The sequence below is a fragment of the Strix aluco genome, chromosome 3 (assembly GCF_031877795.1).
Source record: "Strix aluco isolate bStrAlu1 chromosome 3, bStrAlu1.hap1, whole genome shotgun sequence".
NCBI classification, from domain to species: Eukaryota; Metazoa; Chordata; class Aves; order Strigiformes; family Strigidae; genus Strix; species Strix aluco.
The window spans coordinates 77768568-77795391 of NC_133933.1; the positions used below are offsets into that span (position 1 = coordinate 77768568).

Sequence of the window (26824 nt, forward strand, 5' to 3'; positions counted from 1 at the left end):
AGCAAAGGTATTAGCACAATTGTAAGCAGAATAGACTTGATGGTCCATTGGTCTCTTTCAGTACAGTAACTTGTGTTCTAGGATATTTGCCATAATACATAAAAGCCAAAAAAGTTGTCACTTGAACAGTGTGGAATCAAACAAAGACACAAAGCAGGTAAAATTCAGCCCACGTTAACCTGTCATTCCACAGGATAGCTGTGCAGTTCAGGGCCACCAGCTCAGTCTTTTGGTCGGAAGGGTAACAGGTGTCCCTTCTGTACCTACCATGCATGAGAACTCACAGTAACACACAGTATTTATTAGTATTCCTATAACATAACATGACAGTACTCTTGCCTGATTACAATATTTCAACAATTGTTATTAGGATATGGGTGCATACATGTTCTTCTGCATAGAGACTGCTTGTATTTCACCAAAAGGCTCCCCAGACAGCTTCCACAAATGGCATAAATTAACTTGAAGAAGAAATACATGCTCACTTCATCAGGACAGTAATTTGTAGTACATGCTCAGCTTCCTTTAGTAACAACACATATCACTTATCTTTTGTTTTTCCACTAATCTTTGGTGCAAGGGAAACAAAGAATTTCAAAGACATCCAAAAAATCTAACTCCTACAAGACCAAATATCATATAACAATGCCAAGTTAGTCTTCAATTGGCAAAGGAGTTTCAATACACAGATAATTTATATGTAGGTATTTCTTCTGAAAATGTTTGATAAAAGTTAAGTGCATTATATATTTAGTTCTACAGTGTCATCCTAAATGAGAAGGGTTTGTTTCTTCTCTCTTATTTTGCCCTTTGATCTTAAATGTTTCAGAGTCCCAAACAATTCAAGGACTGAAAGTTACTGCCTATTTAATACTGAATACTAATCAAAGTGATGCTGAAACACTGCAAGATTCCATTATTTATTTTAAAAAAAAGAAATTACAATGTGTGGATACAGTCTATTAAGCAAGACTGGTTTAACAAACTTTCTTCATTTGCTAAAACCAGTTTATAATCTGAAGAAAAAAAAAGAGATAAGCTATAATCAAGTTTGGTCCACCAACAGTAAAACAGCAGTAGTTTAAATTTACTAAACTGAAATCATTTAATAGCAAAAACATGCCTCTAGCAGAAGTACAGCAATAACTGCATTTGATTGAACAAACGTTAAAGGAAGTTAATTGCTGACTGCAAAAAAGCTCAAAAAAGCTCTATCAGCCCCAAACTTCAACCTGTATAGCACTTGCAAATTTAAGCAGTATGGATTTCAATACATTTGATACAACTAGACACCACAAAGTTCTCATTGTATAAGGCAAGTTTGCATTCCAAGAATTCATAATACAAAAACATTACTTCCAGAATACATCATATGCGTAGTACTGTACCTTCAGCATAAAACCAGAAGTGTAGAAATATAATGTGAAGATAACAATCCCCTAAAATAATGACTTAAAAGTAATCTTCAGGTTCTTGCACAACTCTCTTATTAACATTTTAATTGATTTTAAGTTCTGCACTCATATCCCAATGAACAATTACTCACATAAGTAGTCTCTACAGACTTTAGTGGGGTTACTCCTGAAAGTAACAGCTCACCAAAGTTCAAAATGTATAGTTCTTTCCTTAAAGCATTTACAGAGAAATCCAAATGAAGGACTTAATTACCAACCTTACTTACAAGTTCATGATTTTTTCCAATGTTACCTTTCTCAGTTTTAAAAACAGAGGGGTCATAAAATTTTAGAAAATACAAGCTGTGAGCAATACAATTTCATCAACAATAAGAAATGCAAGGGAAAAAAAAAAAAAAAAAGAAAAAACTTAACAGGATCTAGGATGACTGCCCAAAATAACTTCCCCCACCCCTAAAAAACACACATATACACACAGATAATTACTGCTTACTGATTTTTGGGGAGGAGCTTATGCCCAGCAGTCACCCAACTAGGGGGAAAATCATATAAATACTCAAGGGTGACACTTGAAATCATCAGCTTCTGCTCACTCACCAGTGGCAGAAGTAGTCCTCAATAGAGGAGGATTCACTGCTCTACCACTCTGCATTGGAGCTTCACAACATTTTGGTATGTTATGATTTCATTTCATTCTATTTAGTTTTGAACTTAACTTCTACAGGATACATGCTTTCTGGCTGGGGAGGGAAGGGGGTTGATATTTAAGGGCCTGTGACAGCATCCTTACTGCCACTGGGGCTATTTGAAAGGCTTCAGATAAAAGCGTGGTTTCATGCAAGGCAATGTGAGATTTTTTGCCACTGATGCTGAAGGAGCCAGGACTTCGTGCTTCATTTGCTATAGCATCAGAGAGAGGCAATAAGGTCATGGTAGAGTGTCTATGTGTTTCCACTGTAAACTTCATTTCAGGAGTTTAGATATATGCAATTCCTGAATTTACTTTTGGAGCCCTAGTATAACTAGGAAAATAACCACTGTTTCTGAAGACAGTGATTTTAAACAAGCTGGTATCTATTTAAAAGGATTCTTTTCCTAAGAGTGAGACCATTGCCTATAAGTTATCTATACAAGAGTTCTATCATTCAAAGAGACAGCAAAACTGATTCTCTTTTTCTTAGAAAATTTTTCACAGCTAGTGAAAACAGGAGGAAGTAAGCACAAAATAATGTTACTTTTAATACCAATACTTTAAGAAAACTCTAAAGTTAAGAAACTTTAAGAAACAGAACTGAGCAGCTTTTCTTGATACAAACTTTTTCTTCCCTTTCTAACACAGAACAGATTTGGAAACATGCATTTACAAATATCCTTACTGCTGCTGTTTTGTCTGAACATTGTCCATGGTAGCGATGGATATTTTTCTGAGAGATATCAGAAACAATCCAGCATCAAGGGGCCACATTTTCTACCATTCAATGTAAAGAGTCAAGGTAAGTTTACTATTTTTTGATAATAAACTAACACAGTTATTCCTAGTGGGTCAATACATGAACATACGCTCTTTGTTTATACTATTGGTATTCAATTTTCACTAACAGTTTAGGTTTATTAAAATAATGTCATCACTGCAGAAAGAACTGGTAGTGGCTCAGGTAGTTGCCTCCTATTGACAAAGATGCCCACTTGTCACAGACAAATTTTTTTACACAATAATCACTAAAGGCATATAGAGCAGAAACAAAATCAGAGCTACAGCCCTGATCTTCAGTAGTGGGAATAATACAACATGATTGTGTACATAATTATGTACAACATGCAAATTATCCTCAAATTTAACAATAGACCTGTCATCTACAATATTCAGAAAGATGTTTTACATACTCTGTCATCTCTACTCAAAACAGACCTTAGGTGTGAATTTAAATAGGTACCTGATACACATGGCCAACTGAAGACCTGTTTAAAGTCTAGAAAGGCAAAATAAATTGATATATAGTCATAAATGTGACATAAACCTCTACCTAGTTTTTCCATGAGTGATTTAAGCTTATACTTTTTCAGATTAATCTCACAGTAATATAACAATTCTAGCTTTATTATAAAGTCCTCTCCATAAATCAGTCTTATGGCAAGATATAATTGCAGTATTATATATTGTGACATCTTATTTCTGGGTACCCTCTCTGTCCTTCTAAGTCAAATGAATGGCTATACTTAGGGTTTGAAACCATTTGAGTTCTGTTTTATTTTTCCATGCTTAGGCCAAAGCCTTTTTTAAAAACTTGAAATCAAAACTTCTGACTTCCTAGGTACTGGTTTTATTTTCTTGATATATTTATTTCATGGATTGTCTCTATTCAAAAGAATCATCACTAAAATTAGGAGAACTGAATCTTCGTTGTAAACATCCCACACTACCCCCTCCTCCCCCCACCCCCTCCCCAGAACAACATTCTTTTCTTTCAGGGATCAACAGGCTATTCAGAATAGCTTTCACGTTTGCTGTAGCCCATCTACTTTTAGTTATAATAATCATACTTGGGCAGAAATGAGGAAACTGAATGAGGGACTCAAAAGAGCATTTGCAGATAAGCTTCCCTTCACGAGAAAAAGGACATTTTACACTAAATCTGCATTAGAAAATAAGGTAGCACAACAGAAGCAGATCTGGAGAGCAGAATAGCTGTTTAGGACATGACATCCACATTACCTTCATTTAGGAGGTTTTGTTTCAGAATAGCTCTAGTCTGATCCTATGGACTGGATGCTCATGAGCAGCATACATCAAGTCCAAAGACGCAGCCCTGGTCTCACCCCAACTAGCTCCAGCCCGCATGCTCCAAGAACGCTCTGCAGTAAGAGCCAAGTGAAAGCAGCATGGCTGGAAAAATCACCCCCCCCCCCAAAATGTTCTTCTGGGCTGTACCAAAACACTGTCACAGTTTCATCCCTTGCCTTCAGCATGAGGACTTTCAGAAATCCTACCAGCACTCTCAGATTGAATTTAGGGTAGCTGTTTATGTACCATGTATCTGAGGATTTACTAACTGGCATTCCCACTGAGTAAAAGTTGCATTTCCTCCCTCTCCCCTCATTAACTTTTCACAGTGTTTTTCCATGACTTTATTCAGATTCATTTACATATTTGTATTATTTTAAAGTGAAGTACAATATTTACTTGGTTATCCTCTAACATACTTCACTCCTCTTCTTGTAGTGTTTGTTTTTTCCCCTCTATAGAAAATATCTGGAAAGGGGAATACCATCAGCAAATTAAGGAAGGAGCAGGGTAGACAGGAAATGGGGCGAAAGGGGAAAATGAATTGTCCTGAACTAAGTTTTCACTTTATATACTAGCACAGAATCTAACGTGCATGAAACTTCATATTTAGAATGAAAATCATTATATCAACATGTGAGAGGTGTAAAATGCTGTCTGTTTAGGAAAGGCAATAAAGACTATATACTAGACCTCAAAAGCAGGAACAGCCTACAGTTTTACAGAGGTGGGAGTCCAGTCATTCAAAACTGCTTGACAAATCTTCGTTTGGGGAACAATCACCAAAATGGAGGACTGGAAAACCATTGCTATTCCTCAGTCTCGAAATCAAGCATCCTATGGAGGGTTTTTAGAAGAGTTTAAAGAGGGCAGACTGTTAGATAACAATTTCTAGTCTGAGACAATCATGGAAGAATAAAACAGGAGACTACAGAACCAAATTCTAACTATTGTCGAGTGAGTTCTTCCGTATGCAAGTAGCATATGGCAAGCTTTTCATCATTACTTACTGTTCCTATTTGGTCACAAACATTGGCTTCTAGAGATTTAGTTACCAATACATTCTCTTTTTATTTTGTACAGTCTTGTCAAAAAGCAGCCTGGAACTAAAATTTCAGTCTAGGCCCAAACTGGTGACTCAGGACAACATGTATACATCATATAATTTCTGTTGGCAAGCAAAACCTATTACAGCCTCACTTAATTTGGTGAAATTGTTTTAACAGTTTTACAAATCTTGTTCTTCACATACTTTCTTTAGTGTTACCATTTTTTAAAACTACCAGGACATAATTTTTAAACCAGTAGCTCTTTGGCTTGAAATCTTTGAAAAGTCCTAGTTGCAAATAATCATTGAATTAAGTCTGACTGTTCAGCAATGCTTAAATAAGCCATTATTGCAGGTTATGTTAAAGTCTTCACTTAATTCAATACATAAATAGGGTTTGACCGCACTCAGATAACGTAAACCCAGTTTTGCATCAAGATATGTTCCAAGACACATAAAAGAATACCCAACCACTACTTCAATTCTCCTGGTAAAAATCCTATTTCATTAATGTGTTCAGCTGTCCTTTCCTCAGAGGAATTACCATTGTCTCTAGACAGCACAATTACCAGACATCTTAATCTAAAAGCAGCACAACTTTTAAACAATGTAGGTCCTCACAGAAAATCTCTATAACAACATGAACACTGACAAAGCCCTTAGCATCTTATGCGAAAAAGGCAGCACCCACCACCTTGTGAACCTAGGACTGATAGAAAGTTGCATCTAAAACATTGTAAAAAGCAAGACAAGCACTTTGAGTCTGATGCAATTTGCCACCAAAAAAAAAAAAAAAAAATCAGATCAAGTGAAGTAACTGCATGTTACTTAAACACAGCTGAATAAAATGAATGTTGGCCCCCTGTGCAGAAATTAAACTCACTCTGACTGCTGAAGAACAATATACAGTTGGTAGGCCTGGACATAGTTCCTTGAGTTATCATTATGAAAAAGCAGACCTGGCTGGGGTCACTGTTGTCTCCTGCCAAAGTACTCACATAAATACTTGGGTTTGGATTTGAGGCAGTTGATGTAAAAACCTATCTGTATTTTTCCCCTAATGCTTTACAACTGGAACAGGATTAGCTCAGGCACCTGTTTAGGAATTTGTATTAAGGCTTTGATCTGACCTGCCTGTGTTCTCTGATGTGAGCAGAAGTTTTTGAAGGTCTATCCATAGATAGAACCTATGTAATAAATTCCAAGCCCTCCAGCTGAGTAAGCTGTTTTCTCTGATGGCAGCTCTCTTATCTATGGTGAAGAAAATGTGTCATATGTAAAGAACATTTACATGTCACTTCTACTGCAGGGTATGTTAATTCTAACAGGGTTAAGCCTTTTCCAGATTATTTTTTCACAGATGTAGTTCTTAAAATTTGCCATATCTTATGTCACCTATATAACAAGAAAGCCAACGTGCAATTGCACCCTACCGAATCTGGGAGTTCAGTAGTAAGAAATCCAACAATATCAGTAAGATAACCAAAGCATATTAGACTTGTCACTGGTACTCACAGATTCCACAATCTCCTTTGCAGCTGAGAAGGATATGTGTTTGCATTTTAAGTTTTTCAATAAATCACAGACATTGCTTGCTTTCTATGTGTAGGATTTTAACAACTTTTCATTTGCCTTAAGGAAGATGAGATAGGAAGGTGTGCAAAATAAGGAGATATACATTTGTGCTAATTTCATGCATCAGCAAAAAAGGAAGTGAACTCTCTATACTTGGTAGATAAGAAGAATTTCCCTGGCAATATAGGAAGAAAGCTACCCTGCAGATCCAGTATCAAACCAAAATCAAGTGTATTTCATATACACACCTCTATTTTTTAAAATACAATATGTACAAGAACAGTTTTCTTCCTCCATCTCATTTTTGGTTCATCAAGACTAGCCACAGATTGGAAAAAGCAATTTATTATCGAAGAGACACTAGAAGAGTCAGTGCATAAACTATATATACACACACAAACTGCTCTCTTTGTAAGAGACTGAAATGCGCATTTCGGCTGATCCAGTTGTTGATCAATTATCAATCATTTCTAAAAAAGCATCAAACAGAATACATTGGCATCACAAGAAACAAAATCCAGGTTCTTTCTAAATCCCTGTTTTTATTTTTAAAATGATTTCTTAAATTAATATTCATCATATAATGATGAATCGTATAATGCTGCCAGTTGCTGCAAACTACTGAAGCAGTCTCCCAATATCCATGTTAATCTTGTCTGTAACGTCCCACAAATCAGCATCCTAATTCCAACATGAAGCTGCAAGCTCTCAAAGTGCACAGAAAACTAAGCAGTAAGCTTGTTTGTTTATATCTCGATTTGTGACATTTGGTTAAGTGGCTCCACCTGCTGTTTTTATAACTAAGAAAATGAAGTATTATTAAAAAAACCCAAAACAATGACAGAATTCTGACTGCAGTAAGATGAATTATCAGTTGTGATCTCGCCACCATGTGAAATTTTTATGACGAACAAAAATCTTTAAGACAGTATTTGAAAATATAACATTCACATGTTTACCAAAAAAAGAGCCCACTTTTGAAAGTGAGAGAGAAAAAGACAAAAATCTCAGTACTTAAATGTAGCATGAAGTATTTTCAGAAAAGCAGGAAGCTTTCTCCAGTTTCATTCATCAAGATACAAGTCTGATGACTTGCTAATTCATTTAGCTGTTTTTTTTTTTTTTCCCTTTCCTCAACAGCTTGCATCTACTTGCACAGCATCTTTTAAACTCTCTGATGACCCTAAATATATTGAAGCCAAATAAAATTCTAGCGGCCTTATAGCTCACAACAGAACTCCATCAAATTTGCACTTGTTACTTGTAAAAGCTCTGAGACACTTTTGCTCTAAAAGTCAGGTTCTCAGTGACCAAACACAGTATTAGAAACTTGACTTCTATGAGGTTCAAGTTAAGTTAATCCTTCACACATTTCACTACCATGCTACAAGTCTGCAAATCTGTTACAGCTGCCCTGGTTGACCTGTTTTTCTCTCTCTCACAGGTGTGCAGATAAGGGGTGAACAAGGACCCCCTGGTCCCCCAGGCCCTATTGGACCAAGAGGACAACCAGGTCCTGCAGGAAAGCCAGGGTTTGGAAGTCCTGGCCCCCAAGGCCCTCCTGGTCCCCCAGGACCACCTGGATTTTCTGCAGTTGGAAAGCCAGGCATGCCAGGTCTACCAGGAAAGCCAGGAGACAGAGGACTAAATGGTGAGAAAGGAGAAGCCGGACCTGTTGGGCTCCCAGGGGCAAGAGGTCCACAAGGACCCCCCGGCACTCCCGGCCCCGCAGGACTGTCCGTTCCTGGCAAGCCAGGACCACAAGGCCCTCCAGGAGCTCAAGGACCAAGGGGCCTCCCTGGGGAGAAGGGAGAGCCAGGTATCCCTGGTATAAATGGACAAAAAGGAGAAAATGGATTTGGCGTTCCAGGCCGCCCAGGTAGCAGGGGTCTTCCAGGCCCACAGGGACCCCGGGGCCTCCCTGGTCCTGCTGGGGTAGGGAAGCCTGGCGAAAACGGTCTTCCAGGTCAGCCAGGGATGAAAGGTGACAGAGGTTTACCAGGTGCACCTGGAGCGGCTGGTATCCCAGGTCCCCAGGGTCCCCCAGGAGAGCCTGGAGAAGCTGGCATTGGCAAGCCTGGGCCAATGGGACCACCAGGAGCAGCAGGCATCCCCGGAGCCAAGGGACACCCTGGACCTGCAGGCTTGCCTGGATCCCCGGGTCTTCCAGGATTTGGAAAGCCAGGATTGCCAGGGATGAAGGGACACAGAGGGCCTGAAGGTCCTCCTGGCCTTCCAGGACCTAAAGGAGACCAAGGCCCAGCTGGTGTGCCAGGAGAACCAGGGCCTGCTGGGCCACCAGGGAACTTGGGCCCTCAAGGACTCAAAGGCTTGCCCGGTGAGAATGGCCTACCTGGGCCCAAAGGTGACATGGGCCCTGCAGGCCTCCCAGGATTCCCAGGGGCCAAGGGTGAACGAGGTCTACCAGGATTAGAGGGAAAACCAGGATACCCGGGTGAGCAGGGTCTTGCTGGTCCCAAGGGACACCCAGGTTTCCCAGGTCCAAAAGGTGACACTGGCCATGCTGGGCTACCTGGCCTGCCCGGTCCAGTGGGTCCGCAAGGAGTTAAGGGAGTGCCAGGGATCAATGGCGAGCCAGGCCCCCGAGGGCCGTCAGGAATACCTGGGATCAGAGGCCCCATTGGCCCCCCTGGCCTGCCAGGAGCCCCCGGTGCGAAGGGTGAGCCAGGAGCACCAGGGCTGCCAGGCCCAGCAGGTATTTCTACTAAAGGCTTAAGTGGACCCATGGGACCACCTGGACCCCCCGGGCCTAAAGGCAACAATGGAGAGCCTGGTTTGCCAGGCCCCCCAGGTCCTCCTGGTCCCCCCGGCCAAGCTGTAGTCCCACAGATGCCTGAAAGCTATGTTAAAGCAGGAGAGTCTCGGGAGCTGTCAGGAATGTCTTTCATAAAAGGAGGAGTAAACCAAGCTCTTACAGGGATGCCAGTGTCTGCTTTCAGTGTCATCCTCTCAAAAGCCTACCCTGGAGCAACAGTACCCATCAAATTTGATAAAATCTTGTACAATAGGCAACAACACTATGACCCCAGAACAGGAATCTTCACCTGCAGGATCCCTGGACTGTACTATTTCTCCTACCACGTACATGCAAAAGGAACAAATGTTTGGGTTGCACTCTACAAAAATGGTTCCCCACTCATGTACACCTATGATGAATACAAGAAAGGATACCTTGACCAGGCTTCTGGCAGTGCTGTCATCGATCTCATGGAGAACGATCAAGTATGGCTCCAACTGCCCAATTCAGAATCTAATGGTCTCTATTCCTCTGACTACGTTCACTCTTCTTTCTCAGGTTTCCTCTTTGCTCATATCTAACAACATTCAACTTACACTGTCCTGACGCTCTCTCCTTCAGACCCATTTAATAGGTGCTGATCTCATTTGTCATTAGCAGGTCATGCAACTTCAATTTTGCAACTGAAATGGAGGAGGGAGTGAGAAGGTAGAAGAGATCAGTTCAAACCTAGTAGAATAATATTGTATGTTTTTAGAGAATTGTCATAAGAAATGTTTCAAATGATGATCAATTGTCCAACTGAATGCAACATTAAAATTTTATGAATTAATGTAATGCACCAGCCTCTTTTTTAAAAAAAAAAATAAAAATTTCTATCACTTCTCATAACAGAAAGTAGTCAATTCAGGACTCTAAATCATACTTTACCATACTTGAATTAACTGAAGGTATTATTCAAAATAAACAGTCTCAGATAAACCACAGTCATCACAACAGCTGGATAATATACTACAGGAACATTCTGCTATCTGCCAGCTTCATCTTTAAACTATCAAACAGGCATCAAGAAAATAATTCTAATGCAGTGCATACCATGTCAATGTTTTAATTTAGTTCCACTTTTCTTATTAATGAAAAACTACCTTGGAGAAAGGTAGATTTACAAATTATTACCTGTTACAGAAGATCTAAGACTTTCACAATATGAAAAAGCAACCACATTTGAAGCCTAGAAATCCACTTAGCTTTGTTTGATGCACATTTTGTAATTTGCAGCAACAAACTAGTTCAATAATTTTTAAGCTCCTAATGTAAAACTACAATGTTCAGAGCACCGTAAAACAACTATCACCAAATCCAAACATTAACAACATATCTTCACAAGCATGCAGATACTCACAAAATCAGAACAGCTTTACCAACCCAAAATTGGAGACAACTTTGGCACTGATTTTCTCTGAACAGTTCATTCCCTCAAAACAAAATAATGTAGGAATGTATTTTACTTACATAGTAAATTTATCAGATGACAGTAATTAGTCAGTAGATATAATCATATTTACCATACCTACATACACTCATGTCTTACAAATATTAGACATTATATTAATCTATTATGGCACTATGAAAAGTTAATGGTGCTTATAAATTATGAAACTATAATAGTTTGATCACACATTTCTTCCAATTACTTTTAAAGCACATGAATGGTAACTGTATCTTACACATCAAGATCTTATCAACTCTTTAAATTATTACTTTCAGCTTCTTTTTTTTTTAAACAGAAGTTTTTAATCACTTGCACTAAAAGTACATAGGCCTATGTTCAAAAGTTTTGTGATATTACCATTTCTTCATGAAAGCAGAATCTGTTTATTATGTTGTATACATTTGAAAACAGCAATTTCCTAAGTACTTGGTAATACTTTGGGATTAATAAAAAAAGCGAGGACACCTTTAGGTTGATCCATCATTAGCAAAACTATATAATGTTTTGGAAACTACTGTAAAGAGCTATCAAGAACTTTGCAGAATTGTTTTTTCTCTCCTTATTAAGTGCTGCTGGATAAGGAAGCCTGTGGTTTTGGCTATACTTCGGTAAAATAATAAATGCTTAAGTAGAGAGTGTAACGCGAGATCTGCTTATTTTAGCAGCCAAGTAAACCTAGGCAAGCAAATTGGTACTACTGTTATAAACACTGCACACAAATGTTTGTATGGAAATAATACAGTGACAGTACCACCAATTTATAAGTAGCAATCCTGCGATACTTTTCTTTCAAGCCAAAACAAAACTCAAGACACTTGAGTCTGAATTGTCTATTCCCACTTTCCTATCTTCCTGTTTTAGACCAAACATTAATTACACATCTCCTAAGAATTATCTCTTTTTTGCACTGAAAATGTTTTCCTGTGCAGTCACTTGCATTAGTTCAACAGCACTTTCCAGTATTTAAACACAGCATGTGCTGCTGCCCATACATTCAACCAATCTGGCACTTTTGTTTCAGAAACAAATAGAGGGACTGGGTACAGGAACTGGAAAATACTGCTCAGTAGTTGTAAAATTTCTGGTTAATTGCTTTGCATATGAAATGTATGCCAAAGCACATGTTTCAAATTGTTGGAGATGCTTGGTGCTCAGCAGTACGTTACTGTCCTGTGATTCCAATTAACTAGTCTCTGCAAAAGGCACTGGGCCCAGACAATATTCTTAAAAGCACAGTTCACTAATCCTTATCATCCACTCACTTTATATCAGGTTTTGTCCTTTAAAATCTTTGTTCCTCGAATTTATAAAGTCTCTGCTGCCACATTAGCCTTGATCTTTTTACTTCCAAAATGAAATATAATTTTATGAACTGATTGAAAATATTACAAATATATCATTTGCACTATATAACCACCAATGCTATGGTTTTCAGAACTCTCAGGGAAATTACAGGGAAAGACAATCATGCAAGATAGAGAAATTAGCCTTTAAGAAGGGAAATTTTAAAAAAATTCTGCTTTAAGAAGTTATATGAGGCAACTTCGTCCTGCAAAAACGATTGATTTTTCTGTCGAAAAAATAACTAGATCTGAAGTTTGTCACATGGAAATAATTATACAGTACTTCAAGCCCTCATTACTCCTCTGAAGACCAAATTTTGTTTCCATGATGTCTTGTGGACCTCTGTCCACATATTCATATGGTGTAAAATACATTGCCACATGATGTTTCCTTTAAAAATGCTCTTTACTAATGTCTTTAGAACGTACACTAAATGAAACACGTACAAAGTAATGTTAATCACCTTCAAGTTGCAAAATAGTCCAGTAATAAGTTAAAGATTTGCAGAAAGGATTCTCAACTAATTTAATGCTCAACTCAGATAACAATTGCAGGGGGCATTCTGGCAGGTAAGAAATTACCATTTTGCAAATATGACTATCTGTGTTCATTGCTATCTGACATCACATTTTTCTGATTGTATTGTTTAATAGATTCTCCCTTTTTTTTTTGAGTTATTCTTTACAAAGGAAGGTCTGAATAACACAAGACCATCATTTTGGAACCCTCTTACTTTTCATCTGCAAGAGTCAGTTCTTCACTTCCTTACAAGCAGACAAGTGGGTTAATAACCTTCATTAAGCTGAGTCAGAACAATCATGCCTACCTGAAAGAGCCATCCAAAACCAATATCACAGGGCAATTATCTAAGGCAATTACCATAGCTAAGACAATGAAAAGCAAAATCCACCAGACACCTGATTATGATCAAAGAAATCATGTGAAAAAGAGAAGGGACATAGAGAAACAAGGGCATACTGACAAACCAAAGTGAACTGCAAACACTTAATGGATTTCAAAAAATAAAATGGTCAGTCGTTCTGCTCCATCACTGACAATGGCACTACTAAGACAGCATTTCAACTTGGGAACTTTGCGTCTCCTCAACTGACCACTTAATAAGTGTGCTTTTGAAATTATACCTTGACTAACTGTTAATGATCACTGCTTTTCTCTGAAGGGTTAAACCCTCTACAAGGCATCGAGGGCATGGAGTTAAGTCAAGAGGCTGTGGTTTTCAGGCCAGGCTCTGGGCTAAGAAAGACGGTGGGGCTTCCTGGTATGTAGATGTTGGGCTGAAGCCAGGTTTAGGAGTTTCCTCAGGAAGGTCTATTAGCTTACAACCAAGGGGGGGCGGGGGGGGGGGGGGGGGGCAAAAATCTCTTTGGCACAAACTTGTGACAGAAGATTAGTACCATTATTCTCATTTCACAGAGGGATCTGAAGAAAAAAGAGGTAAGCCATGGGAATATCACAGTTAAGTGATACAGGAAGATAGTATCTCTGGTTCTTCTGACTCCCTGTTCAGTGCTTTATCGACTGGACCATCTTATTAAAAGGGAAATAAGACCACTATGAAGCCTTTCAAAGTGATGCATGACAGAGTTTAGCACCTCTGTGTATTAAAATATTTAAGTAGTGTATACAATCTGCATTGTTTCACTTCTGATTTTACAGAGCTTTATCCAATATAACTCATGCCTACCAGTTAATACGTTTTCTTATATTTCAATGCTGTTGTGCATGTGCCTCATAACTTTTACAACAGAGAATGAGGTGTATTAAATTAGGTACCAACTCTGATAAGAGTTAGAAAGGATTAACTCATATCACACATCTGTTTGTATGCAGATTCCATGCTTACATATAAAAATATATACCTATAGGTAGGTATATGCATGAACGTACACATGTACGCACAAGCAGACACTCATATATAAATAAAACCGAGCAATTATTTATATGAGTTCAAGGATCAGACTTTAGTTTTTGTTTGATCTAATTAATTTCCAAAGAACACTTTTAAAAATTATTCTTTTTGCCAAATGCTGCATGATCCACACCTTTAAAACAAAGAGCTTTCATGATCTGAAAAAAGACTTAGTATTTTTGTTAAAATAGTTATAGTTGATTAGGATTCGTTTAATGTCAGCAGAAAACAAAGGATACATTTACTCAATGTATGAAGGAGTTCCTAGGGGAATTCTTAACTACCAGTCACACTCCAAGCTCCAGTGGAAACACAAGAACAACAACCAAAACATTTCAGGAATATCTTGTTGTCTTTTACAATATGCATCCTGACATCAACTTCTATTTCTGTTTGGAACCTCTCAGACAATTTTGTCAATTACATTTGAAAGGAATACAGAAAGTAGTACAGCTAAAGGTAAGTTTTAAGAGAGTCCAAACTACATCCATGCCAAATGAATATTGCATTAACAGAGGTAATTTTATTGGAAAATACTGTCAGCAAAATGATACAGAATTCTGAACTGAGCTGCACATAATCTTTTTACCAAAAAAATAGTTAAAAATAATTTCAATTAACTGTGTGCACACACAAGACTGTTAGCCTTTATTATCAACTTATTTTATATGCCTAATAGAAACTCAGAAGTTAAATCCGTGAAAGAATAAAATTAATTTCTAGCTGAAGGGTATCCAAGATGTTTTCCAATTCCGATTTATATTACAGTATTATAAGGTCGGCTTTGGGTGGAGAAAAGCTATTGTTAAAAAAAATCCTCTGCAATTTTTATTAAGTTTATAATAAAATAACAATCTCCTCCCTATTGTGTCAATACCACATGAGGAATTCCCATCAAAACTAGAGCGGTAAAGAAAATTATCAAGTATTAGTTAGTACTTTAATTTTTTTCCCAATGCATTTCTGATTTTAGTTATGATTACAAGAACATACGGAATAGCACCAAAATACAGATACAGGATGTCCACATTACCATATTAATCATGGTAAGAAACCATTTTTCCTCTAAATTCAGTGAAGTAGCACATCACAAGTGTTATTAAAGATAGCAAAACAGCTTTAGCTAAATGAAATAGAAATAGTAATGACAAATATGTTCTATTCCATATAACAGGAATCTTAGTCCAGGATAAACATGTGTCTACTATACAACTATTTGTAGGCTTGAAAAGTAAAAGCTGTGTTGAGTAGCCTACAGTATACTTGCAAATGTATTTGTTCTGGCAAGCACATGTAATATTTTCAGCTACTACAGGTCAGTTTCCAGTGAACCCACTTACCTTTAAAAGCTGATATTTTATAATTATGCTGGATAGCAGCCACCATATCCTTCCAGAAGTCATATTTTTTCTGATCATCATGCTGTAAAAGTGAAAAGGCACCTAGTCATTATGTCAAGTATCAGCTATTTTGAGCTTTCATATTGAAACAGTGACAGAAAAGCCATTAATAAACAAAAGTATTTGGAATAAAACAGTCTTAGACAGTAGGGTTCAGGACATCAGGACTCAGTAGTACCTGGCTTAACTTTGGGTAATTGCAGACAAGTTATCTCCCTACTTCAGAAGCTTATGGTGGGGGTGGGGGGACGAAGGGGAAAGGAGAAAGGATTCATATTTGTGAGGAACTCTAAAATGTTACAGCAAAGGGGGGCATTAGGCAGAATAACAATTTACTAAATGAGCCATTCCATTGACATTTGGGAAAAAAAAGTGCCTAGAGCTGCAGATACTGTACTTAATTAGCAGGTCGACATTATCTACAGCCTGGCACTTATATCACCTTCCACCCTCAGAGCTGGCAAAACCCTTCACTATAATTTAGAGATAATGCCCTTCTGCCAACAACTCCACCCCAAACAACGTATAAAACATTCATCCAGAAGACAGGCTGAGCACTGCATTGCATTGTAGTCTGAAGACTGCCAAACCCCAGCTCTGGCAGAAGGACAGGCGAAGGCGATCTGTGCTTGTGAACAGCCTCTCGATGTTCCTAGAAAGCTGCCCAGGCATAGAAGAGCTCCAGCTGACCTCAGCCGCCCTTCCAGCATCTCACCAAGGAAGAGGAAAAGCTTCTCAACCAGCTGAGACTCACAGCACTCTCAAATGCCACAAATTTTATGAGTGCTGAATTAAATAGATGCAATTACACAGCCAGCCAATATTACAGAGCAGAGGATTAGCTACGGAGTCTGCAAGAGGTGCTCAGAGTTATAAGGTAACCCAGCAGCAGTAAAGCAGGTGGTATAGCCTCTGAGTTTGTATACCATGAAAAGTATCTTTGTAGTGTTTTTACAGGCTTTCCACACCTACATTAGGATAAATTTCAAGGCAACTGTTAACAGGTTTCACAGCATTGCCGCTCTCTGTATCCTGACCACTGTACTGATACCTGAATAACGACCCATTTTGTAAGCATAAAGCATTTTCTAGAGAGGGAAACATTCAGAAACCGAAAAAAAAACCCCTTAACATCGCTAGTCAAAAACATGTAGTTTATATGTACTGAAGTAAACTGCTATTTCAGGACTAATCTGCTATGGAGGCTTCCAGAGGAACAGTGCGCCCTTAATTTCACAACCAGCAAGTCACACAAACCGGTCCTTTTGTGCACGACTGACAAGCACTATGGCAGTCTGCTTATCATCCACCAGCTCTACAGGTTAAGAGCAGGAAAGATACAGTGCTGTGACTCACTTTTATTTTTAATCCATTCCTATAGCAAACTACCACAGAAATACATAAAAAACTAGAAGAAAATGTTTCATATATGTTAAACTTCAGTTAGCTGCTAACCAAGGTCATTATTCAAAGCCATGTTCCAGAGATGCTGGGGAGCACCTATCTGTCTAGTGGCAATGACACTAGCACTAACCTTAAGACATATGGATTCAACTGTCCGCTCCCCTCATACTCCACATGGCTGACTTGCTCCTTAGTTCAGGGTTTTGGTTTTTTTGTTTGTTTCTTTTAAAAATAAATCAGTGCAATGAACTAAGTTACTCAGAGCTCTGTTTTGAGGACAGATGTATACTACTTTAAAATTAGGTACACTTCCTGCAAAACATTTGACCTCAGAGAAGACTAAAATAACTGCAAACCAATTGCTTGCAAATCTACAGCCGTTGCATGAGATGCACAAGAAACCAGACCAATTCCCAGAAAGCAGAGAGAAAACTCTGCATGCCCACGCAGTCCACCATGATTTTGGTGTGATTATCAAATGTGATTTCATTAGCTGAACTATCAAACAAAGCAGTATTTTGTGTAGCTCTTCAATGCAAAGATCCAAAACACCAAGAAGCTCCTCTGCTTTGAAAATACATAAGAGTTCTGGCTCTGGACACAGCAAAAGCAGATTCATTTTTACCAGTGTAGAGCCACCCAGCATCTAACTCATGCCTAAATCCATTTTGAAGCCAAACCTAGCAGTTCACCCATCTGTTTCCTATAGAAAGCTTTTCTTATCCTAGAATGTTGTCTGGAAACAGTAAGAAAGCAGCCCTTACTAAACAGGCTCCCAGAACAGGAAACAGAAGCCTCTACTTCCTTTTAGAAACGTAGAAGAGAATGTGATGGTTTCTAACCCTTAGGATGCAACATTTAACAGGCATGAGTGCTGGAGACATCTACTATCTCCTGCCTTGCATCTTTCTCATCTGGCTGATGTTAACCTTCCAGGGAATTACTGTAGTTCTCCTGTTGAAACTGGGCCAACACATAGTAAAATATTTAAGAACTGCTAGCTGATAAAGAGGGTACATGACCCACTTTGGAGAAACAACATGGGCTTAATTCTCTCTGGCTGAAGATGCCACTGACCCAGGGTCAGTGCTCCAGCTTGTGAACTAGTAACTGAATGTGAGTTTATAACACACATGCTATGACGTGCCTTCTCTCTCAATAAGTAGGTGATTTGTGCCAAGTCTAAATTAAATATAAATAAAGTAATAGAAATACAGGTGTTACATCTGAGACAGGGTTCTAAACCATGAACAGCTTAGAAGAAGGAGGTTAATCAGGCAGAAAATTAAGAGTTTTATGGCACACCTGTCCTCAGTGCTACCTGATAAACTAGCTTTAGCTAGCTCTTCATGCAGCCCTTGGACTTAGGCAGCAATCTACTTGGCATGCTACTTTGGAGGGGAGGCTAAAGCATCAAGTCAGCTGATACCCAAAGGGAACCCAGATACCCATCTCACAGCTCTGAATTTCACTCTGCAGACAAAGTTTAGTATGGGCAATTTTCAGTGCTGCAAGCACTTTGGTACCTTTAGCCAGAGGATTAGATCAATACTCTTTTGACACCAACCTACCTAGTGTATGAGCAGAACCCGCTTCTACCCCCAGCTGCACACAAGTTTTCAAGCCTTCTTTAACACAATGCATTCAAGCCTTCTTTAACATAATGAAATCAATTAGCATCAAACTTCAAAGGTAGGATTTAGGACATTCTGTGTATCTAGAAAGCACTGAAAAAGGTCCAAGCACTTCTATTTTCTGCCTTGAGAATTTAACCTATTGTTTAGCAGAGAAGAAAAAAGGGATACTATTCTAGAGGTGTATTTACATCTGTGTACACAGATCAATATATTTAAGACAAAAACAAGTTTAAAAAAGGATAGAATTAACTCATTAACACCTTGCAAATTAGCAAACCATGTTATTCAGGAGACTTACATTAGATTTAGTTCAAGTATCATCAACTATAATTAAAAGAGATTTTAAGAACTATATTCTGCATATCACAGAGTAAACTTGGAAAAACAGTGCATTTGTATCCTAGTTATTTGTGCCCTCTGGTGGAAGTACATTTATTTTGAACATGCCATGTAGCTCACAATTATCTCTGGAGACAACTTTAAGTCCAACATGAAAAATTCCAAACAAGAAAAGAGCTGAAGACCTTGATGTTGTTCAATGTACTATTTGTATTCATTTCATAATGCATGCAAGAGGAGTGGTGGGGGAAGAGAAAGAAAATGCAATACTTAGTTTCAAACAATCCAGTTCTTACCTGATCTAAGCTGTCCACAACCCTTGCACACAGGAGAGCTCCTGGCAGGTCAAAATAATTATCATACAAATAGTACTGAGCTGGGGGAAAAAAAAAAAAGTCTACATTTTTAATCTGTATTGTTTGCTTTAATCACAAATAAAAAAAACCCATTTAAATGATAATAGAAGCTCCTATTTGGATTTTACTGGTAATAAGCATTATCTGCTTCCCAATCTTCATTAGCCTTTATTCCCACTTCTGATTCTCATAACTGGCAACTGAAAGTTGTTCATCTATATCAAGGCAGTGAAATTTTAAAAATACATTTTAAGGTTTTAAAAGTTAAGGTGGAAGAGATGGGTGAGAACCATGAGTTCTGAGAGTCAGGACAGCATCACTCAACTCCTCCAAATTATCTATTTCCCTAGCAGTGGAAACACAAAGAGTTTGAGAAGTTGTGTCAGAAACATCTGGACAGGTCTTGCACATAGCCTTGTTCTTTGAACACACATGCTGCAGACAGCACCTTAGCCCAAGGGGAAGCACACCCACGTTATTATGTGAGCCTCCAAACCAGAACTAAATAAGGTGGGTACAAATGTCCCCCCGAGACTAAGGTCACGTTCAACAACTCTTTCCTAGGAGTGAAATGATTTAAATGGTGATATTTAAACAGTGATATTTCTGGTATTCATGATCTTGTCTGTGCTGTTTCTTAAGTATATTAAAGAAAAGGTCAGCAAAACAGGGATTAATATTCAGAGAGACCAAGTGCACTTTTCAATGAATAAGAAAGGCACATTTGCTAATGACCAAGGGAAATCTTGCTCTTCTACCCTGTTGCAAAAGATTACTGCAGTTTAGAATAAGCATCGCAAACAAGTTTATGTCAGCAAAATCTCAAGGAAAATATCTCCATTACATAGCACAATGCAACTTAACTGAGCGCTTTATGTGTATTACTCACAATTGCCAAGATCAAAGTAAAATGGAGAGGAAGCACAGAGCCAGAACTCAAACCTAGCCATGGTGCCTTCAAAGTGACTCCCATCTTAAAACCAAGAAAATTCAATTGCAGGAGAAGGAGTTTTGTTTCCAGACCTGCTCTGTTCTTTGCACCTGAACCTAGGCCTTTAGTAACAGCACTGATGGTAACAAGTCAATGTCCTAGTTTAACCAGGATAGGGTTAAGTTTCCCCAACAGTGGTGGGGGAGCTCTAGCCAGGTTATTCAGATACCATGCACCCGCATCACATCCTGGCGCGGGAGCGCGGGGCGCGTGGTTTTATACATCTGCTCCTCTCGCTGCTGTATCGGTATATACTTTGCTCTGTTCATTGTTATCACTGTTATTCTTATTGTTGCTGTTTGTTGTGTTGCTGTTGCTCTGTTGTATTAAACCTTTCCTTATCTCAGTCTTGGGGCTTTGTATTTCACTCCCTTTGTGGGGGAGGGGCAGTGGCCGCGTGGTCTCAGACCCCGGCAGGGGCTAAACCATCACAGTCAACAATTAAGAAAAATTTAAGATTTGCCAAATACGTCCTAAATGATAGGCTGGTAATCTCAGTCTACTTCATCAAGGAACGATGTGCCCATCTCCTATAACCAGAACACACCTATAATGTCAGCTCATTTGTCTCATCATTGGTGATGTAAATTTAAGTTGAACTCTAGTATTAGAAGTTGAAAATACAAAAAAAAAAACCCCAACTCTCCCCCAAAACATTTACTTATTCCAGTAATTCTCAGCTCAAGTATTTTTAAATATTTGTGGTAAGAACTAACAGTATGAGGCACTGAAGGGGCCAGAGCAATTTCAAAGAGCTATAATTTCAAACAGTATAGCTACCTGAGCGGGAAACCATTCCACTGATTGTATTAAAATGTTTCCACTCCCTCCTTCCAAATGTCTCCAGAAGCTCTTCAGATGTCATGCTCTTTGTACCATGGCTTGCCCTGTTTGATGCGTTATTTAGGAAAAAGAAAAAAGTTGAAAATGGCCAAACTACTCCTTATGCAAAGTAATGCATTGCAACTGAATACTGAGGTGCATGCAAGCTGATCAAAAGCAACTCTCTTTATAACTAAGAAGTTTCCCAGGACCTAGGCTTTTATCATATACATTATAGGCCTTGATAAAAGCCTTACTACACAGAAGTTTGGTTGGCTGGGGGCATGGCTACTGTGCCTCACCTGCTAACACAATCACTCTGTATTGCTCGAATGTTCTCAATTGTGTGAGGACACTCGCTATACGTGAACTATCAATATACACTGCACAATAAAACACAGTGCAGAAAGCCTATACATCATTCTGAAGCCTGGTAACATTCACAGAATGCAGGGCAGAACTGTGGAAAAGTGCTAGTTTGAGCCTTGCAAGCAGCTGTGTAACACAGAAGTATGCACAAGCCTTTTTAGGAATTAAAAAAATCAACTAGCTTGACCATCAGCTTGGGCCCCAAAAGAATGCACACTCCAGTTTTGAAGCAAATGCAAGCAATGCTAGGAGAAGTAATCCTGTGCTACTCCTCCCTTTAATGTGGTATACCCACTAGTCTTGAATTCTGCATTTAGTACTCCAAAATTCATGGCACTAAATGAATTTCAGGATACACAGCAGAGACTCACAGGTATTTCTTCTCTTCTTTCAATGCATCTGATTTTCCCTAGCATCTTCAAGCTCCTTCTCCCACATGCTACCAGAAAAAAAAAGTATCTTGCATACTAAATTACACAGAGTTTAATTTTAAAAAGTGGGAAATGGGATGGGGATTGATATACTTCAGATATATTTACTTTTCAGATTCAAAATAGCAGTCTTCTATGTTTAAAAAAAAAAAAAAAAGGAGGGACAGAGGAACTAAGGATGTACTGAAATGACTGAAGGCAAAATACAGCTTTTAAGAGGAAAAAAACACAGGATTTTTGAAAGCAAATGTGTCAGTTTCTGTGTTTAACTTACCTCAGGCTACTTAAATTAGATGTTGTAGGCCTGCAGAATTTTGAATGCGTATGGTACAAATATAAAAGCACTCCCGTTGTTAGTATTAGTCATTAGCACTGATTCTGAGTCAGTTTACTCACAATCCAAAGAAAAAAATCTTACCCTGTATCTTAGCAGAACTGGCCAAAGAGTACATTGGTAGCCACTGAGAAGGTAAACTCACTTTAAAGATCAGTATGCCCTCGGAGTCTTAGATGTTTACTAGAAGTGAGATATTCTGTACTAGCAGCCAACATGGAAATATTGCAAAAAGACTACATATGTAACATTGAGAGAAACTGAGCACCACATTATCAAAGAGCAGTTAAACTTTTGCATCTAATAAATGAATGTATGCTGAAATTAGTATTTTAACTATTCAATAAAACTGAGAGATGGCTTTCAGAAAGAGGATAAAATTTCGGTGTTTGTTTAATAATATAAACTTATTGTCAGTATTACCTCAAAACTGTTCCATCTTCTGCAAGTTTCAGGAAGTTTCCTTCTTCAATATCCAACACCAATCCTTTGCAACTAAGAATAATTTTATTTTAAGGAAGAAACAAACAATTTCAGAGGAATGTCAGTGAAATGCAGTTACAGAAACTATACTATGATGCTACACAAAACCAACAAAGTCATAAGCCTTCAAATACTTCCATGTTTGAACAATGCCCTACATACGCAAGTATATATTACTACAGTAAGGACTGGATTTCACTTACATAGCAAATTCCTACTAAATAAATCCAGTTCCATTATTCAGTAAGTTCAGTGACTGTTCATACAGATAAAGTTGAAGGTCCCAATATATAAACTAAGAAATGCGATATTTAACTCACTTCTATTAAAGAAATATATTTTTTCTTGATGGTAACTGCCCTACTTATTATTACTAGACTGATAACACCAATTATTAAGGGAGAGAGGGGTAGAATATCGTTCTAAATGAGGAAACATAGTATCCAAGGAACATGTGAAGCAGAAGCATTGCCACACCAGCCAGCACTAAGAAGGTGAAAAGATGACAGCGTACGACTTGAGAGGAGTTCCTAACTCTCCTGGTAAATCTGTACCTTCCAGATCATTGAATCTACATTCACTTTGGCTGTTTGAAAAATTAATTCAGAGTCCAGTGGCTAGAATAATAATGAATAAACGAGACTGAAAAAATAATGGCACCTTCATCCTCCGTTATAAGGTACCCAAAGGAAAGAAGATATGCCATGAAGGGAGTGAGCAAACCCCAGCCTTTCATGAATGACACCTGGGCGAGTAGCACTGATACCAGCACTGCAGGCCTGCAGGTCCATGTTAATGAACCTCCAGCTCCAATAAGGGACCAAGGCCAATATATCTAGATCTTAACAAAGGATTTCATGCATCAGAAGCCTCAAACTATGAGAAATACAGATACATTGCTTGTCTCATGAAAGTTGAGATTGATCTTGTTGGAAACTGTCCAGTCAAATACTGACTTGTAAAAATAACTGATCAAAACTATTATACGATAATGCATGCATTACTTAAAAAAACCCGTTTTCTCCTAAAAAATTCAGTGATCACCTGGCCTTCAAGCCCTCACCCCCATGGTCTAGGTAACAATCTGAAGTTGGAAGATCAGAGATTTATGTTCAAGCTCCTGCTGAGAGACCACTGAGCTCAGAGCAGGAACTTGCATTTTAGTCTTCTGCATCACAGCTTTGTGTCCGACATGCCACCCAAGGGCTACCTCCTGGCATGTCACCTTTCCCTGGTTCCTCGGAAGGCTGCTGGGATTGTTCTGCCTTACACAAACAAAACCACATCTATTGAGATAAAAATGACTAAATTCTGACGGTTACTGGATTTACCAGTTGAATCGAAGGTAGAAGACAAAGAAGATATATAAAATAAGAGAGTAAGTCAGAGTAAAAGGCTTGTGTCTAGACAGCTAGAAGCAAGCTTGGATGCTCAGTTGTCTCTTCAAAATACCACATTAGAAGTATCTCATGACAAATACTTCTTCAAACAAGTATTTAAAACTGTAATTTTGGATTTATCTATTGGGCTTGACAATCATTACAACCACCTAATAACAGAAGCTGTTTTCTAAGTTTTGTAGAAGTTACAGCATAAAAGAAGTTATGAAGAAAGTTTCTGTTATTTTCAACATACTCACCAGAAGTCTAAGCTGTCTGGAGCTAGAGTCAGTAGGTCTTCGTCATAACCCTTCTCTGTTACCAGATACTGGGCAAAACTATCATATATTAGCTATGAATGAAAAAAATATATGCATTAATTGTATTAAGTGAGACCAAAGACATTGCTTCCCTGGAAAGCGGCAAGATGCGAGTGTTAGTGCCTCCTAACCAAAGTCAAACCAGGGAGCTAGGGGCACTGTCCCACTGGCCTCTGATGCTGGGAATAGTGCCCAAGGGAAATATTTCTGTCACAGCTGGTAACAGCTCAAGATGTTCACACAACAGTTCTCGTGCAATGTGTCCAGCATAACCAAGTTCACCCTATGGCCCCTGTGCTTCAAGACTGTTGGGAAACCAAGATGGTAAGTACTTAAAACTAGTCACTACTTCCATCTCCCCAATCTTTTTTTGTTCTGTTTTTTAATTTTAAATGTCACAGTTACCAAGACTTAACAAGCGGCTTCCAAACCAATAAACAACCAGGGAACATTTTAAAAGTATTCAAAGGAGCATATTTTGAAGGAAACAGCCAACTACTAAGTAGACTGTTACTATTTTGTTACTAAGTCCAGAAAGAACACTGTTAAATCCTGGTACAACAGTCACCGCCTTATTAACATAATGTGCTGGTAAGATTGTACAAGACGACCTATGTAGATGCTGCCAGGTCCTTAAAGACCATCCAAAAATAGTAATTGCTCTCTTTTTCTCATGGTTCTTTCATTAAACCTGCTCCCTGGCCTCTGCTTTTAATTACAAAAGCTGCTCTTGGAATGAATATGAATAATGTCTGAGAAAGACTAATATGAAGGCCAACACTAAAAGAATAAGAACTAACTGCACCTTCAGCTGTGCCTGTCAGCCTTTTAAATTTTTTATTTCCAACAGATAAGGAGGCATGCAATGGGCATGTGTCAGTCTGCCTCTGTGTGCTATGAGAAGATGAAGAGTGAACTAGGTTTAATAAGTGTTTTTGGTTTTTTTCTCTATTTTGTTCATTGGTGTTTTTTTTTAAAAAACTCTTCTAGTTATCAATTGTCTAATGTCTGCCTTCATTGGACAAAATTCTTATCAGTAAGAATGTGCCTGTGTAAGATGTAATGTGTGTGTGGCATAACAGAAAGAACATGAAAGGTATGCCTAGAGTTGTACAGTTTCCAGGAGGAACTTAAGAGCACATACATTTTATAACTTGCTACTACCGAACCCTCTTTTTGTAAGGAAGATGCCTCTCTACAGAAAGTCACTCACAGCTAAGGGAAGCAATGCAATTTTTCAACACAGGACACACTGAACCATGCACTGCAAAACGTACTGTAGGTGAATGAAGGCAAATAAAATGCGAGGGGAACATCATGAGCATCCATGACAGAAGACAGCTCCGTGGCGAAGTCCCGACATCAACAGCAAAGGGCGAGCCAATGAAAGATTATCAGGGAGTTTAAAGTGTGCCCGTCAGAAAAAAAAAAAAAGCTCCAAGGGCGGGAAGGCACAGCACACGGGAGTAGCTCCTCTCCGTAAGGGACAACAGCAAGAAGAGATGCTGAGTGCCTTTAAGCTTGGCGTTTTATTTTAAGCACCAGGAAGTTTGCAAAGGTCGCCCACCGAAAATGCTGCGGGCTTCTAACTCTGTCTGCAGGACCTTCCGATATGGCGGGGGGAGCCTCTACCTTTTCTCAGCGCCGCTGCAGCTATGAAAGCAGTCAAGAAGCACCATTTTCACGGAAGAAGACATGGCAGTCCCCTTTGCTCGGGCAGAGGCCTGCCGGGGATGCGGCCGGCGGGACACGCGCTTGGGTTTCTCTTTTTAGGCTCCTCCACGGGTACCTGAGCCAGTCAGCTCCTCGCCCTCACAGCGGGGGTCCCGCTCCCCGCGACCCGCCGCCCCGCTCCCCGGCACTTCGCCTTTCGCTTGGGCGGGCAGCGGCGAGCGGGGCGGGGCAGGGCAGGCCGGGGGGGGCCAGGCCCACGGCTCCCGCAGCGGCCCGCACTCACCCGCGCGCTCTGCGGGAGCTGGTACCGGCAGAGCGTGTGGTCCAGGTCGAAGCCCACCGCGTCGCAGTCGGCCAGGGAGAAGGAGTGCTGCTGCTGCTGCTGCATCGCCGCGCCGCCGCCACCACCGGGAGGCGGGAGGAGGAGGAGGAGGAGGAGGAGGAGGAAGGGGGGCGGGCGGCGCTTCCTGCGGCGCGGGGCGGGGCGGAGCGGCCGGATCCCCCGCCCCGGCGGGGCCGCCCTCACCTGCGCGGGGTCTGG

General features: G+C 39.4%; 2 protein-coding genes across 3 annotated transcripts in view; one reads left to right on the forward strand and one right to left on the reverse strand.

Annotated features, from left to right (window-relative positions):
- Positions 1–26824, reverse strand: part of NT5DC1 (5'-nucleotidase domain containing 1) — a 169332-nt gene that overhangs the window by 125727 nt on the left and 16781 nt on the right. Inside the window, exons 1-6 of one of the 2 annotated variants that reach the window (XM_074819291.1) lie at positions 26567–26679; positions 24550–24641; positions 22851–22922; positions 21252–21358; positions 19421–19500; positions 15685–15766 (exon numbers count right to left, since the gene is read on the reverse strand). In XM_074819291.1, the coding sequence (XP_074675392.1) occupies positions 15685–15766; positions 19421–19500; positions 21252–21358; positions 22851–22922; positions 24550–24641; positions 26567–26671 (538 nt within the window). In that variant the 5' untranslated portion in view covers positions 26672–26679. Of the gene's footprint in view, positions 1–15684; positions 15767–19420; positions 19501–21251; positions 21359–22850; positions 22923–24549; positions 24642–26566; positions 26680–26824 lie in introns of those variants that run through there. The other variant, XM_074819292.1, reaches the window with a different exon arrangement.
- On the forward strand, positions 1993–10180 carry COL10A1 (collagen type X alpha 1 chain). The gene is made up of 3 exons (XM_074820746.1): positions 1993–2087; positions 2755–2908; positions 8265–10180. The coding sequence occupies exons 2-3, from the start codon at positions 2770–2772 to the stop codon at positions 10157–10159; spliced, it is 2034 nt and encodes a 677-aa protein (XP_074676847.1). The 5' UTR covers positions 1993–2087; positions 2755–2769; the 3' UTR covers positions 10160–10180.

Bases quoted from the DNA above. Each gene is read 5' to 3' on its own strand.
- COL10A1 (XM_074820746.1), top strand. From the start codon at position 2,770: ATGCATTTACAAATATCCTTACTGCTGCTGTTTTGTCTGAACATTGTC. The intron at 2,909-8,264 runs GTAAGTTTACTA...TCTCTCTCACAG, and splicing joins ATTCAATGTAAAGAGTCAAG to GTGTGCAGATAAGGGGTGAA.